Raw genomic sequence first — 17,397 nt, forward strand, 5'->3', positions numbered from 1 at the left:
CATCTGAATGGCATCAGTCATGTTTGTTGCAATAACTTATTCCCCTATGTATATTTATTTATGTCATTTATGATATTCTTATTGAAGGTTTCTTTCAATACTCTTTATTATTATTTCTAGTTTGAATGTATAGCTTCTCTTTGCTTTGTGTAGCTTTATTTATTGGTACATTGTTCTTTGATTTCATATTTGTTTGTACTGTGTGGACTTCAAATATGGTATGGTACACTCTGAGGTTTCAAATTGTACAATTTTGTACCATAAACTGCATTTTAAAATTCATTTTAGAAATAAAAGTGGTCAGATCTGTATTGAAGAAAAAAAATATGCAGTAACCACAGTACTGTTGTAGTTTTAAATTTGCACCAATATTTGTCAGATTGGTCAGATCTCTATTGGTTTTTGAAATCATGACTTGCAGATCAAAAGTAAACTTTCCCTATATTAAAATTTCCTAAAGCAATTACCCTGCTTATTTATAATGTGCAGATTTTAAGATCTCCTGCGTCACATGAAAAATAAAGATAAAATTGTTAGACATCAGTTTAGGCAAGCTGTCTGTGATGTATAGGACAAACTAAATTTAATTCACTCCATCAAAAGATGTGGGAGAAAAGAATTTTCAAAAATTATAGGAAGATGCATTCATAGATATTAGCATTTTTCATAACGAGATGTTTTAGTAATATCGAAAATAATGTAGATGGGATGGAAACAATGACTCTCACATTAATGAGAGACAAAGACAGGCTTTTTATGTGCTAAACATATCAAAATTACGATGCTAAAAATAAAAATATGCAAAGTTTCTAGGTCTAAGGTTAAGGTCATACAGAATTACTGTATTTTTACGGACTATTATTGGATGCTGGGTATAAGATGAATTGCTCATTTTGAGACAAACTTTTGAAAAAATCTGTAAAATGGACCATCTTAGGAATAAGACCATTTTTTTTTTTACTGATCACTACCTAAAATTTATTAACGATGATTAATGTAGAAGTCACCTTATTATGATAAGACGTAATCATAAATGATAATAAAAGGCTTTAGGCAGTAAGAAAAATAAAGACATTAAAGCTAAACACCGCTCATAAATAGGCACTGTCCACCATATTTCTCTTTCATCACCACTTTCCCTACAACCCATATATAAGCTTCAGACCTCTGAACAGTTTGAAGTATTTCATTGTAGAGGTCTCACCTGTGTGAACGTACATCTTTCCTCGTTAATCAGTTAATCAGTCGTAATGAAATTATCAAGTTTTACACACTTTTTTCAAGCCTGAATACTACTAACATCAGATGAACAGGTCAATGCATTATTTACAAACAGTATATGCACATAATGTTAGAAATAAATGCATAAAATCAAAAAACCACGAAAGGAATGCAACACGTTGGCCATGGGTTTTAGGTGAGCAATCGTGTGTAACGAAATCGAAGGGTTTATATACCAGGGTGACGGTGCCTTTTTACGGTGCTGTTCAGGTTTAATATATTTTCAAGATAGTTTAGAATGCTGCTGATTCTTTGAACGTTTTTTGTTTCTGTAAAGGACACTTCCTTCTGTGGTCACTGTGAGCTGCACAGTTTCTGTATGCAGGGGCTGACAAATCCGATTGCCCGACGCCCGGGGCAAGTAGTTTTTCAGATCGGACAAGTAAAAAATTGGTAGCGACTTGCCCGTGGGCAGGTGACTTTTTAAACTTACGCATATGTACTGAAAGTGAAAGTACCATATTTTGCTGAATATGATACACACTTTTTTCTAGAAATTTATTTAATCTTTGTTAGAGTGTTTAATTGCAAAAACTGTTTTGATTATAATCTGACAATTTAGCATCAGTTTGAGCTGTTTATTCTTGACGAACAAACCCCCCCCCCCCCCCCCCAACCCCCAACCCCCAACCCCTGATTACCATTTGAAAATTTTAACATTAATATATGTATTCTTGTACCTTTGTATTATTAAAAGAAAGGATGATTGCACTTATAGGAGCATGGTATCGAGTTTGGTCAAATTCTAATTTTCTGTTTTTATTATTTACAATGCTTTAGAAATGCATTTCTAATTATCAACTGAAATTTTAACGTTAGTCATTTAGTAATAATCAAAATACAGTGCTCACAATTCTTTGTTATGTAAACAAGGCTCGTGTCCTGTTTTTGTTAACATAGGTTTTATATACCTGTAAAAAATCTTTTTAATCATTTGAGGCATTTGTAAACAGTTTCTAATGCGTAACACATTAATTTTAGGTCTAAAACTGGAATTTTCACTTCAACCTTCAAAATGTAAACAAAAGCTTTGTTTACATAGCGAAGAATTGTGAGCTCTGTAACTTGCTTATAACTCAACGAATGACACTCAAACATCGGTTGCCTATTAAAATGTGAACGTCAAAGCAGATCTCTTTAAAGGCAGTTTTAGACCATAGATTATTTTCCATTTGTTTAATCTGTTCAGATTGAACAGAAAGGTCTGTATGTAAGGGATAATGAGATTGAATTAGAGGTTCTATGCCAGCTTGAAAAATTCAAAGTTACAGGTCAAGGTCAAAGCAATATTTTCTGTAATTCTTTTCATCCTTTTGTCCACTTCTTAGCAAAGCTCTTTGAGATGGTCACCATCTCAATGTTATCTTGTAACTGATTTGTGTGCTGGTGATTTTTTCCTTATGAATTTTTGTTATTTAATGCAAGTTTTAAACATAGCTTAAGTGGGCTCCTTTAGAAGAAGAGCTCTGTATAAAAATACCCAAATTTAAAAGGTAAAATATATAGATTTTTTCTATACAAATGATAGTTTATAGCTGAACGAATCATATCTTAAATTTTTACGCAGGTCTGATGGTTAATTTGTTCATTATCCAGCCTCCTTAACACTCATTAACAGATTTACCAGTGTTAATATTGTGAATGACTTTCATGTTTTGAGATTTTTAATAATGGAATAATGTGCAATTGGGATTAACAGATAATAAATCTCTTATACTATTTCTTATTTTGCCTGCATTTTTTATGTATATTCATTTTTGGGAGTTGATTTTAATCAACTCTCCTATGCAGTTACTCTGACAAACCGAAAGTGAAACAGTGTTTGGACCAAAGCACAAATCATCGCTGCTGACAAGAATTAGTTCTTGAGAATAATTGATAAATCCGAAATAATGTATGCTAAAGCATTGTTTTTCAAGGAAATATATTTATAAATACCTTGAAAATAGTCAGATTTTAAATGGTACAAACAATTTAGATATTTTTTGTAGTTGTATGTATTCTTACGCCAAAGTTCAATATAGTCTCGTTCAACTCGACGCTCGGCTGTCTCCTTAAATCTCCGACAAGCAGAGAGTCTCTCTTGCTTGTCGGAGATTAACGGCGAGAGCCGAGGGTTTGGTTAAACGAGACGAGAGTTCAATATTGCTTGGATCCATAAATTTCCCTGAAATATTTCTATCACTGATACATAGTTTGATTGAATTTATTCTGTCTTTAAATATTACTTAACATTATTCATATGGGGTTTTATCAACATTCTTGTGTGTTGTGTCGAAAAAGTCATATTATGAAAATGTGCGTAATTCAAATACAGATTAGAAACTACCTGTACTTGTCATGCAAAATAGCATATCATTTTTTATAAATAACCATCGATAAAATCAACTCCCGTCAGTTCTTCGGTACTTTTATTATTGTGAGTGTTTACTCCTTTAAGTCTGTTTTGCTATTTTAACTATATACTTGATTGTGTGCTATCATGAGCCTGTGAATTTAACTATATGTTTACCTTTAATTAATTAAGTGATGATTAATGGCTGAGACAGAATGTGAATTTTTTTTGTGTGGTTTTTATCTATTGCAAAATATGTTATCTTTGTGTGCCTATGTTAATTGTGTGTGATTTTAACTTTCCAGGGCTCCCCTGTACACCTGCGTAGTAAATCTGACACCACCACCCCTATCATCTCACCCTATAAATCCAATATAAGCTTGTTTGGACAACCTCCCCACCTCTCCATAATAAACAATAGAGTAAGTCTAAGGAGTTATCTCCCTTTTGACCAAAAGTATTTCTGGTGGGTAAGGAAAATATATATGTGAAATCTTAATACCCCAGTGAAATATTTAGTGAAATAACAGTGAAACATTTTATACACCTTCAATACTATTCTTCAAGATATTGTGTAATTACATGTCTGAGATGAAAATATCAGTTCAACTTTATTCTTTATAACATTTTTCCCTTTTGATCGAGATGTAGGTATGCTCTTTAGAAGATACTAGTATATACATGTTGATATGAAAGCCAAGGTAAAAGCCAGAGCTATGTACAGTCAAAATATTATTAAAAGCTGTATTTTCTTTTTTTTAAAGAATTTAAAAGACATGGTTTCTGAGTTAACATTGCATCTAAGTCCAGTTGATCTACCCACTCTGGCTTTTACAAATCGAATCTGTAGTTGCATGGTTTCTGTATTGGTGTTACTGTTTTGACATTGTACTTGAATTTCTTCTCTTCTTTGTATAACAGCCACCCATCTCGCGTCCTAAGTCCCAGTATGATTTACCAAATTCTAGCCATCCCCAAACTCATGTGGGTTCCTCACACCACATGTTGGATACCTCACCCTACAAGAATTATGTGAGTCCTCACTGTAGGGAAATGGACAACTGTATTAATATTACAACAGGGAAGCATCACTACCCTCCCAGGGACATCCCTATTTTTTTTTAGTATGCTAATTCTTTCTTCCCTTCTTCCTTTGTTAGATATTATTTTCTCAGCAAAATTTTATTAGAATTTTTTTGTAAACTAGTTAGTAAAGAATGAGTGATAAGGAAGAAATAAATTGCAATAGAATAGGTATGAAGTGTTTTGGTGCTTGGTTCTGAAGTTATACTAATTGGATGTACCGGTAATAAGATGAAAGTGAAAAAATGGTCTGGCAACAATTTGTCCAACAAGGAGGATTGTGATGCACATCCTGAAACTAACATGCATGTTGGCATGATTTAAAGTCTGTACATATCCATTAAGCCCTTGTTCCCATTGTATTAATGGCAGTTGGTTTTAGTTCTGTATTGGAATGAAAATTAATTTTGTTTTTTTTCCCAGGAATTTAATAACTTTACAGTTTTTACTTTTTTACTAACTTGTATGTAGTGATACCTGGTTCTTTTTAATGTCACCTGAGTCAGTTAGGTGATCTGTTGCTACCATTTTTTCTGACTCTGTGCATCAGTTATAAACTTTTGAACATTTTCATCTTCTTTTCCTAAATTACAAGAATAATGTTGACAAAATTGGTAAATAGCATCAGTAGGAGATGAGGTACATTAATTGTGAAATTCATAATTCCCACTTATTAAAAGGGGGGGGGGGCATAAAGTTTTAAAAAAGTGATATGATAAATATTTTGAGAATACTTCTTCACTCTTGTTTGGCCATCTGGAATTGAAATTAAGGATCCGGAGTTTTGGAAAAAAGGAAATTTGAAATGATTATGGCATCACATGGGTGATAGCTCTTTACATTTTTATTTTCAATGTGATTTCAACCATTTTTATTTTAAAAATTTTTAAAGCTCACAATTAGACTGAAGTTTCACTTTGGGGGTGAGAACTTCATAATGCCACATGTAGTACTTAATTTAAATGCATACCAGAAGAAATTTTTATTACATTGGTTCCTTTTGACAAAGATCTCTTGAAAAAGTTTTCCACAAACTAAGCATCAATTATAAATTTTGAATTAATATTATTAGCTTATATACACCAAATGCTTTGATGTACTTTTTCTCTTAAAATATATTTCCTAAGAATGTAGGTTTTTGCTTAACAAGTTTTTAATTTTTACAATCATTTTTTTACTGTAACAATTAAAAGCAATTTTGAGAATAGATACATTCACATGCCAAAAGTATGTAAATATTTTCTTTTCCCCTATATATTTCATTGAAAATTAGACTTTAAAAAAAAGGTTTTCTGGTGTTATTTTTTGTCAGATTTAAAAAAAAATTATATTGATTACAGTAAATTCAATTTGCACTTTTTGACATGCATAGAAATAGTGTTTTTACAACTCATTGGTTAAATTTGATATTTCAAACACAACACAAATATTTTTTAAGAGCTCTACTATGTATCTTTTGCAATATGCAAGTCAAAAAATCTTCCTTTAGATTGTTCACATAAAATCCCAGGGAATGAGGGTTGGACAAATGTTTGAATATGATGCGTAAAAAAGCTAAAGAAATTCTTATCAATCCAGGTCTTTTGAAAATCGGTAAAGGGTTACCTTTAAACAATTCTGTGAAAAATGTTTTCAATGAAGTATTGCCGTATAGTGAAAAGAAAAAAAATTGACATACTTTTGTCACCTAAGAGTGTGTGTTTGTTGTTTTTATATATATATATATATATATATATATAGTTTGTGTAATATAAATATATAAAGTTTGTATAGTTTCCACATTTATCATGTATAGTTGTATTTTTAATTTTACTGCTTGATTTAAATATATTGTAACACATTTTGTATGTAGTCATATATTGTCCTACTCTTCTGTAGCATTCTGCTCTAATTATAAATGCAGGGTTGGTTAAATACAATGTATATGGTATCATGGCTTGGGTTTATGGCAGCTTAAGTCAAATTGCGAGAAAAGAAAGAAAATTATTGAAATGTTAATGTTTTTAGACATATGGTGGTAGAAATTTTTATATACAATTTCAAGAATTTTCAATTTTTTAGTTAAAGTGTATGGACATTCTGATAAAAAAAAAATAACCAGTACAGTACTGATTGTTAAGGTAATGGGTTTTTTAATACTGTCAGTTTAAAATCAAACATAAGAGGCAAGCAATTCTATTTTCAGCAGCGCCACCCAGCGCCCCAGCCCCCTCAGAGACCGGTGTCACAGTACGATGTCCCGCGACAGTCCTCCTCCCTGTCCTCCACCGTGGTTCCTCTCTTGCTGCAGGTTAGTGGTCAGATCAGATAGTCAGGCATTACATTTCAATTGAGTAACAGATAGTTAAAGACTGGTTTCACAGGTCAATTTAAGCAGTGTCTTGGTTTAAGATTGGATCATTTAAACAATAAAGTGCCTTCTTTGGTGATCCATACAGGTATGAAAGTAGCAAGCATTGCAGAAAAAGTACATAACCTGTGTTAGCAAGTTAATTAAGAAATAAAGTACGAGTTTTCGTGAATGTTGCAGAAAAACCTCTGAGGTCGAGAAATGTTGTTTTGAAATATAAAAGCCGGAGGTTATTCTGCAACATTAACTTTATTTCTATTCTACTAACAGCCCAGTATTTCTACAGATCATTTCTCCTATAGAGAGACGATCTAGGTCATTTTGACGGCTGTTCCGTGTAACCCCAACAGTTTTGTTAGTAATGTTTACATGTGTATCGATCAAAGGAATCACATGCAGACGACAGAATTTTTCTTTGAATTTTTAATACTCTTCACTTATTTATAAAATATCTGTGAATCATGTTCCTAATATTTTAAGGGCAATTTAATATGATTATTACTACTAAACGTTATATATTTTATGTAAAAACACACAGCGAAAATGTGGTAGGGAGGTCCTAGGAACAGCAGCATTGATCTCTTTAAAATAAACATTTGCGGCAATACACATCGTTTTGACTGGAACTAACACGTAAAATTGACATGATTTTAAAACATTTTACGGTTTGAAGTTGTACTTTCATGATCAGTGCGAGACAAATAGGTATTTCTGATCTGATAATTTACTGATGACGTTCGTGGTATATTGGAGAATAATGTCCGCGGCATCTCTTTGATCTCGGCAATAACTGTAGTAGAATAAGTCATTAATGATTCATTTATGCTGCACACAATTTGATATAAATATTTATACCCCCGCTCTGAAGGAGAAGGGGGTATATTCTTTTACATGTACCCTTGTGTGTCTGTCTGTCCATCCGCAACAAAAATTTCTGTCGCATTTTTTTCAGCAACTATTTACTGCAGATGCTTGAAATTTTAACACAGTATTTTTTTAGGCATGCCATATCATGGGATATATTTTTGTACCAATGGGATGTCAACTTCCTGTTAAATAACGACTTTGTCTATTTTTAGCCAAAATTTTCAAACAAATTTTCGTCAAATATTTCTCAGCAACTATTTACTGCAGATGCTTGAAATTTCAACAAAGTATTTTTTTAGGCATGCCATATTGTGGGATATTTTGTTGTACCAATCGGACGTCAACTTCTTGTTTAATGACGACTTTGTTTATTTTTAGCCTAAATTTACAAACAAATTTTCGTCAAAGATTTCTCAGCAACTATTTATTGTAGATGCTTGAAATTTTGTAACACAGTACATGTATTTGTTTAGGCATGCCTATTGTGGGATATATTTTTGTACCAATCGGATGCCAACTTTCTGTTAAAGGCCGACTTTGTTTACTTTGCATATTTACATCAGAGTGGGGGTATCACTAGTGAGCATTGGCTCACAGATATCTTGTTTCAAATTCTTAATCATTATAATATGCTTATTAGACATTGACATGTAGCATGTATTATTCTTTAATAATACACAAGTGTATATATTATACTAAGCCTAAGGAAACAAACGTCTATCGGCCCGAGTCCACCAAAAATTGGGAAGGTCCACCAACAGTTCAGGACCTGGTGGACCATCGGTCCACTAAAGTTTTAAACTTATATTATGAAAATCAAATTATCAAATCAAATTAATGCAAATTCTTAAATTGAAATTGACAACCAAAAATGAATAAATAAAGTTTTGTGATTGCGGTAACTTCACCAAAATTTCCTCATAAAAAGAAATTGAATTTATTCTGTCCTCTGAGTTCATGATTGTTTAAATTACCTTCCTTGGCAATAAAATGATAGTTGATAAATAAAAAAACATTTTTAATGCAAAATAGAAACTAAAACAATTATAATTTAACCAGTTGGCTATCCTCTACATATTGGTGGTAAGTGGGTCATTGGGTTAGACTAATACCCCCAAATACATTAAAGTAAAATGACAGATTTTTATTTGTCACTTAGTGTACAAATGATAAGATATTTCCTTTATTAGAGATATAAATACATTAAATAAATCAGGCTCCGGGATCATGAAACTGTCTTAAATCTTAAGTCAGACTTAAGTCAATAAATTTGCACTTAAATTTTAAGATTGTTCTTAAAGTGGATCACAAAAAAATGACTTAGGGTTAAGTCTGAAATGTTGTCTTAAATCTTAAGACTGCTATTAGGCAGACTTAAGTTTATAGATTGTTACTAAGTAAGTTCAAAATGGCGACACTCGTTGGATTTTTAAGAAAAAATGATCAGCAAAGAAGGTTCCTCCATCGTCCTCGGGTTTTCTATTTATAGTCTAGGTTTTTCACCTTTGTGGACTTGCTATTGAAGTTATTTCCCTTTGTTAAAATGAAAGTGTGTAAACACGTCTGAATAATGACTGATTTGTTATCCAGTAAGAAACTATGCTAATATTTGTGTGAAGCATTTAAATATAAATTTTAAAACTTTGTGATAGGCCTATATGATAATGTTTACGATGCAGCCGATAGGAATCTTCAAACGAAGAAGAGTTCCACTTTTAACAAATTCTGTCGAAAAATCGCGCGAGTTACTATGGAGTTTAGCTAAGACAAATCTTAGCTAAGTTTTTTCTTAGATCGTTTTGTGATCCACTTAAGTAAGCAATCTTAACTAAGTCTAAATCTTAGATTTAAGACAAAATTCTAACTTAAATTTAAGACAGTTTCATGATCCCGGAGCCTGATTTCAACCCAGATAAGCTTTTTATATTTTTTTTCAAAAATAGTTCGATTTTTTCATTAGCTGTTGTGGACATACTTCTAACACAATTTTTCATTGGAAGATCTATTTAAGTCCAATGTATAGAGAGAATCAAATGTTATGTTGACCTCCTAGCTAGGTCATGTGCAGGTTAATTTTACATCCTATTTTAAGCTCACCGAGACAAAGTCAGGGGGAGCTTATGCTATACCCCAGGCGTCGGCGTAGGCATCCGGACTTGGTTAGAGTTTTTGTTGTAGGTCCTGTATCTAAGTTATTGTCCTATCTTCACCAAACTTGCATGGATGATGCATCTGGACCTACTTATGGACTTGAAAGACTTGGATGCTGAATCTGGGTAATGAATTTCAGATGCTGGAGGAGGTTAAAGTTTTTGATGCAAGTCCTGTATCTAAGTTATGACTTGCATGGATGGTGCGTCTTATGATACTGATGCACCAGCTTGAATGCTGAATCTGAGTAGGTTTCGTATACTAGATGAGGTTAAGGTTTGTAGAGCTGGTTAAAGTTTTTGGAGCAGGTGCTCTCTGATGATAATATCTTAGTTATTACTGGTCCTAACTTAACCAAACTTGTATGGATGGTCGTCTTATGATACTGATGCACTTGACAGGCATGGATGCTGAATCTGAGCCATATGTTTCGGATGCTGAATAAGGTTAAAGTTTTTAGAGCTGGTTTAAGTTTTTGGAGCAGGTGCCCTCTGATGATTGTATCTGAGTTATTACTTGTCCTAACTTCACCAAACTTACATTGATGGTGTGTCTTATGATACTGATGCACCTGACAGGCTTGAATGCTGAATCTGAGGCATAGGTTTTGGAGCTGGATGAGGTTAACTTTTTAAGACCTGGTTAAAGTTTTTGGAGCAGGTGCTCTCTGATGATTATATCTTAGTTATTACTTGTCCTAACTTTACCAAACTTGCATGGATGATGCATCTTATGAAACTGATGCACCTTGAATGCTGAATCTGAGCCTAAGGTTTTGGTTGCTTGATGAGGTTTAGTTTTTTGGAACATGTCACATGTTTTATAGATAATAGCTTGCATAGTTGATTTGACAGTAATATAAATGATGTGCAGAGGTAGCTTCAGATGCAGAGCCTGATGTCCATTATCAAGGATGCTTAAACAAATCCACTGCCTCACTAAAACCTGCTTGATTGATATGTTGTTTAATGATATTAAATGCTTCCTATGATATAGTATTGTATGATTGATACACTATTGTTTTATATGATACAATATTAAAGCATTTATTATATTGTAAAAAGTTATAATATTACTTATTAGGTTAGTTACTGACTCACTACGGAAATATATTGGGTTGATCAATCTCATAGATGGCGAGGCGAAGTGTTTTGTTTTCCCGAGGACTATCAAGCGACATATTCATTCACAAATAGCAGTGATCTACGCAAAGCCATGTACAAGATGCCTTACATCTCGTCCAATTAAACTCATTTAAACTCTTCAAAATTATCAATACCACCTTTAAAATAGGCTTAAAAAATCTTTGCTTCACCCATATTACAATGTTTTGTTGCTATTCAATTTTAAACCTCTGCAGAGATTTGAGCAAATTTAGACGCTGCCATTTTGTTCTGCTCCAGACACAACAACATGACGTCAATATTCAAAGGGCAACTACTCTAATTTAAAAATAATTCCAAAGGGCCACTACTCTAGATATTTTAATGACTTACTGAACACGATTTCTGTGTTAAATAATATGAAATATCAAGATGAGTAGGTGAGGCGGCGACCAATGACGGCCTAATATTAATCCTCACAGAACCTACATAGAGGTATATGAGGCAATCATGTGCCATGTTTAATCCAATGAAAATGTGACATTTCAGTCTGAGGGAAAACAATATACAAAGTGATATTGTATCTTTTTTTTTGTACATTATGATATGATATTGTATAATGATTTTTTTATGTATAATATTGTATATTATGATACAATATTTTATAATATGATATTTTATACTGTTTAATCACATGGTATTGTTTCATATGATATTGGAATATATAATATTGTATCATATGATATGATTTTGTACAATATGATATGGGTTTATATAATACATTATTTTATCACATGAAATTGTATTACATGATATTATAATATATGATATTGTATCATATGATATAATATTGTATAAGAAAATATTGTATTACATGATATATCACTATATCAAATTATATTGTATCAAATTATATTGTACTATATGATACTATATAAATAGTGCCTGTTTGGGAGGGTAACAGTTGAAATTGACACCCCGAGAAAACCATTGTCAACCGACGCGAAGCGGAGGTTGACAATGGTTTTCGAGGGGTGTCAATTTCAACTGTTATCCTCCCAAACAGGCACTATTTATTTTGTTATACTGAATGTCTTTTTTAAAATTTTTAAGAAAATTTTACTGCTTTTATATAGGAATAACGTGAATTCTACAGCGAACCGTACGCGCATAATTTTCGCGCATGTAACATTTTTTAATGTTACCCGTTGCCAAGTGCGTTGCTAACGCTGAGGGTAATAGTAAATATTATTAACTGCGTCTTAACCAATCAGATTTCAGTATTTAACATGAAAGTATAACAAAATTTCATATTATGTGTCAAATATTTTACAATATGATTATCATACAATACAATATCATACTATATTATACAGTATAATATCATGTGTTACAATATTGTGAATTATTATGTGATATGATATTGTATCATATAATGCTATATTGTACCATATATATATTATATATTATGATATTGTATCATGTGATCAAATACAATAAATGTATAACAATGATGAATGTCATATGATACAATATCATATTGTATCATTATTTATTATAGTATTTTACTGTATTATATGATATATTTATAATTATCATAGGATGCAATATCGTATTTTATATTATTGTACTGATAAACATTGTATTTAATTATAATGTATGAATTGATCATATGATACAATTTTTTAAGATTTGATAAAGTAATAATATAGTGTGTCAAAAGCAACTATGATTTTCATATACAGAGCGTGGGTTCCACTCAATCTGATAGCGGTTAATCGAATAATTTGGTTAATCTGATATAATATCAAAACACCAAACCATTTCTTATATATCCCTTATATCCTTTTTTTCCTAATTATTTGATAGGAATAAATGTCATTTTTGGATTGTGACTGTGTAATAATGATTTCCCACCCACTTACACCTGTATATTCCTTAAGTTTGTTTAATTGGTTAACATTTTGTGTACACTGCAACTCTTTGAAGGGCATTACGTTACACATCAACACATACGGGTGGCTAACCTTCTTCATAAGATGAAAGCTACCAACATCGATAATTGTTGCGGATGACCGCACACAAGACTGACTTTACCTGTGAACACATTTTATTGTTTGTTAATTTACCTATTTTATGTGTTGATTTCATGCGGGGCTTGCACCACTTATTAAGAATTATTTGAACATGTAATTTCTGAATCAAAATGTGACTGGGTTTGGAACATTTGATATCGAGGAAATTCTTATTACTTTTAATTTTACATGGGGGTAGAAAACTTAATAAAAAAAATTCAAATAATTTTTTAACATGTATGACTAATTATTTAAGAACATTTTATATAACAGAAAAGGAATTAAAATAAATTGTCCAGGTGAAAAGAGGGACTGTTCAGACAATTAGCCATTCCTGTCAAAATGACAGCCACTTTGAAACCATCGTTAAGAGAAACATTTTCTTTTGAGAATTTACAAACAAAATAAAGCCTAAAATGCTTTTTCATTGCTAAACCAAGGTAAATTATTTCATTTCAAACTACTGACATACAGATTATATCTTTAATTTTTATAAATTATACAGGTAACTCTCGATAGCTCTAAGTCCATGGGACCAAAGAAAACGTTCGAGGTTTCAAGAGTTCAAGTTTTCAAGAGTTCGGAATTTTGTGGGTTGATCGACGGGTTTTAAAATTAGTCTTACCGGATGTTATGATTCAGCCATTTATTGAGTGCTAACCATATGCATGTGCATAAAGAACGTTTTCTTTTCAGTAAAATACGCAGAACTGGATGTTTTTAAAACTATAAATACAAAACAATTATTGAATAAATTCATAATAATTATTTATTTTATGCAATATATTAAGACCAGATTGCTCAGTAGTTCTATACTGCTAGATGATTGACATATCATAAACATGATAAATGTGATAACTGAGTATCACCCATTGCTCCCACTATACGAGTCCTTCACCAGCTTTAAGAACTTGTTCAGCAATAATCATTATAATGACAATGATGCTGATATGCATAAATTTAACAGTTTGATAATTCTAAAATTTGACTATGGCTCAATATTATCATTTCATCTCAATTAATTTTTCATTTTCATTGTGTCTCCAAATTATCATAAAATGGTTGGTTGTGATTATAGTTCAGGTATCAGTATGGTCAATAACCAAACAATTATCACCTTGCAGGACAAGTGTTGCCTGAATAAACAACCCGTGACACGGGTCCCGCGCCTGGAGCCATTTAAATGTTCAAGTAGGTGTTAATTAGGTATAGCGCTTGAAGATACACAGCGACTTTGAGGAATTGAGAGTAAGAAACTATAGATTATGAACAACGGGACTGCAGTTTGACTTCGAGGGATCAAGAGTTTTGAGAGATCAAGAGTTCAAGAAATCAAGAGTAAATTTGCTTCGTTATATAGGGAAAAATATCGGGACCCTAGACACACTTCGAGCGATCAAGAACTTCGAGCGATCGAAGTTCGAGTCATCGAGAGTTACCTGTATCTTGAAACAAGTTAAATTTTATTTTATACCGAAATCAGAGAGCACAAAAATGCTAAATTGGTTAATCTAATAATTGGTTAGTCTGATAATTTTTTTCTGACAAATTGACTATCAGATTAAGCAGAACCCTCTGTAATATGATAAAGGTGGTCTCATAAAGGTGATGCTTCATAAAGGTGATGTCTCGCCTTGGTGAGCTTTGTAATCTGTGATTACCTATGTTTAACAAATACAATACTGTGTCAAAACAGTATTCATGAATATCAAAGATCAATAACTATGATTTTCATATTGATAGAGGTGGTCTCATAAAGGCAATGACTCATAAAAATGATGCCTCGCTAGGTGAGCTTTGTAATCTGTGATAATCTGTGATTACCTATGTTTTCCAGATAGTTGGATATCAGGCAATCAGAGAGCTGAGATCTAATCAATCATATAATAGAATAATTTATTATAAAACAGTAGATTGGATATTATGAACAGCAAATAAAGTGATAAAATTCAGTTATTTATTTTGATGAACAAAAGGTCTGTATTTTAAAGTAATTTATCATAAATGCATCCAGTCCAATCTTGGTTGATTTGCTGATTTTGTCATGGTTTTTTTTAGCTGAAGGATGACTATAGAGAGGACTACAGGAGGCGGGGACACCCTGTCCAGCGAACAGAGGCAGTAGACGAGCTGAAAAATGCTTTTGATTTGGCAGAACGGTCATGTTCTGGAATAACAGATGACCTCCTAACAGGGGTCATAAGTCGCTTAGCTACCACAGCAACAGTGTCAGAGGTGGAGATCAGGAGAGCAATAGACAAAGTGAAAAGGTAATAAGTTTTATTGTGTCATATTGATAAGTCAGACATTTTCATCCATTCTCTGGAAATACCTAATTACCGCTATAACTAAATTCATAGCCATCTCACATTAGTGCAGCTTTCAATCACAGGTTGTTTAGGCTCATATATTGGATATTGCTAACAACAAAAATCAAGCTTACTACTTTGATTACAATTAAAACATACAATCATTCGATGGATGGCTCATATACTGTATATTTGATATCCCATAACTTTATTATCTTAAGCTCACCTGAATGGAAGGCTGTAACATGGGAAACTGATCTGGCAGCAAGCTGATAAATAGAGGTTTTAAGTTTGTCTTAGAACCATTTCAAAAAGGCCTTGAACTTTCAGTAGAATGTAACTATCTATTTCTTGCTTCATAATAATTTTAGAATGATGCTAGTTTCAAGTGAATTACACACTGATTACATAGTCTTGCTCAAAAGCCAGGCAAATCTTGTTGATTTTGAATAGCTGTGGCTGAATAGTTTGCAATTAAATAGACAGGCCTATATAACAATGCCATTTGACACAACAACCCAACTGCTCGTTTATGATTTGCTATGCAACTAACACGATCTAACAACATCCCTTACAAAGTCATCTCAGGTGATCTTTTAAATCAAATAACCGCTGTTTAAATCTTGGCTTGTAGTTTGTGTTTCTTCATCACCCATAAACCTAATCCTCGAGGTGCTTTGATAAGTAAAAGTCATTGCAAAGTGAATATGTCGTTTGTGTTATTGTTGTTTGCAAGAAGGATTAGCAAATCAGACGAACATTGTTCCCAATTTTGGTAGGAAAAACTTAACTTGGCATCAAATAATCGGCTGAGCATACGAGTTGTAAAAGATAAAGTTATCAAACTATTTTGTACTTGTATATATTAAAGTTTGAATCCAATTTACCAACATTTTTATGTTTATTCATGGTTATTTAAAAGGTTGCTTTTAGATGACCTCCTACAAGATGTTGTTAGATCTTGTATAGTGTATTGTGGAGAACTTGTTCTCACAAGTCTATAGTTTTACTTAAATTAAGCAGCCAAACCCATACCACTACCATTGATCTCTGTGATATCACCTTTAACACTATGTGGTTCCTAAAACTAGGGGTATTAAAAGAATTAACTTATTCAATATCCAATAATCTTCTGCAGTTTTCGGTTAAGATTAATTTGAAATAACATTTAGCTTGATAAATGTAAAAATCTGTGAATGTATTTGAATATTGAAATGCAAGAGTATTTTTCCAGACATGTGCAATTTTTACACTGTTTGTGACCTGCTGTCTAACATGATTTTGTTAGGAGAGTTTCTTTTAAATCTGTAAAATATATATAACTCTGATATATTTTACGTTGTAGCTCCTTAGGATTGATAAATAAGCTGATCTCCTTTTTTGGGGAGAATATTGTTACTGTTATCATTTATGCAATCAACTCTGCCATTTTGTTTTCTTGTATAGGTCGGGTTTTACATGCAGAAAATTAAATCTGAATCAAAATGAGGCAAAATCATTGACCTTTGACCTTTATGTAATTTTAACCAGCCAAGGTAGACACTTTCATCCCAAGTGGGCTGATGTATCTATGATAATTGGTTCAAAAGTAGTTAGTGTTTTTAATAAATATCGAAAACTTTCAGGGGCAATAACTGTTAGAAGGGGACCTCGGACCCTTTCAGTATGAAAAAAATTGAAGGATCCTTTAAGTGAACTGAAGACATTGGTAAAATTTTCAAGTTTCTCCCTCTAACGGTGTTTGAGGAGTAGCGATTACAAGCATCTTATACAATAGGGGAAATAGTTCTATAATTGTCTCAAGGTAGGGGCTGAAGGATGATATTTTCAAATGTCTTAAGGG

At 32.3% G+C, this 17,397-nt stretch overlaps 1 protein-coding gene across 20 annotated transcripts in view; it reads left to right on the forward strand.

Moving 5' to 3' along the window:
- Positions 1-17,397, forward strand: part of LOC105327381 (serine/threonine-protein kinase 26) — a 59,481-nt gene that overhangs the window by 34,621 nt on the left and 7,463 nt on the right. For 6 of the 20 annotated variants that reach the window (XM_034473131.2, XM_034473133.2, XM_034473129.2 and 3 more), the window contains 5 exons: positions 3,922-4,038; positions 4,538-4,648; positions 6,885-6,989; positions 15,304-15,515; positions 15,776-15,836. In XM_034473131.2, coding sequence (XP_034329022.2) covers positions 3,922-4,038; positions 4,538-4,648; positions 6,885-6,989; positions 15,304-15,515; positions 15,776-15,827 — 597 coding nt within the window. In that variant the 3' untranslated portion in view covers positions 15,828-15,836. Of the gene's footprint in view, positions 1-3,921; positions 4,039-4,537; positions 4,649-6,884; positions 6,990-15,303; positions 15,520-15,775; positions 15,837-17,397 lie in introns of those variants that run through there. The other 14 variants (XM_034473136.2, XM_034473142.2, XM_034473145.2 and 11 more) reach the window with 8 other exon arrangements.

Source organism: Magallana gigas, chromosome 8 (genome assembly GCF_963853765.1).
Source record: "Magallana gigas chromosome 8, xbMagGiga1.1, whole genome shotgun sequence".
Lineage (NCBI taxonomy): Eukaryota > Metazoa > Mollusca > Bivalvia > Ostreida > Ostreidae > Magallana > Magallana gigas.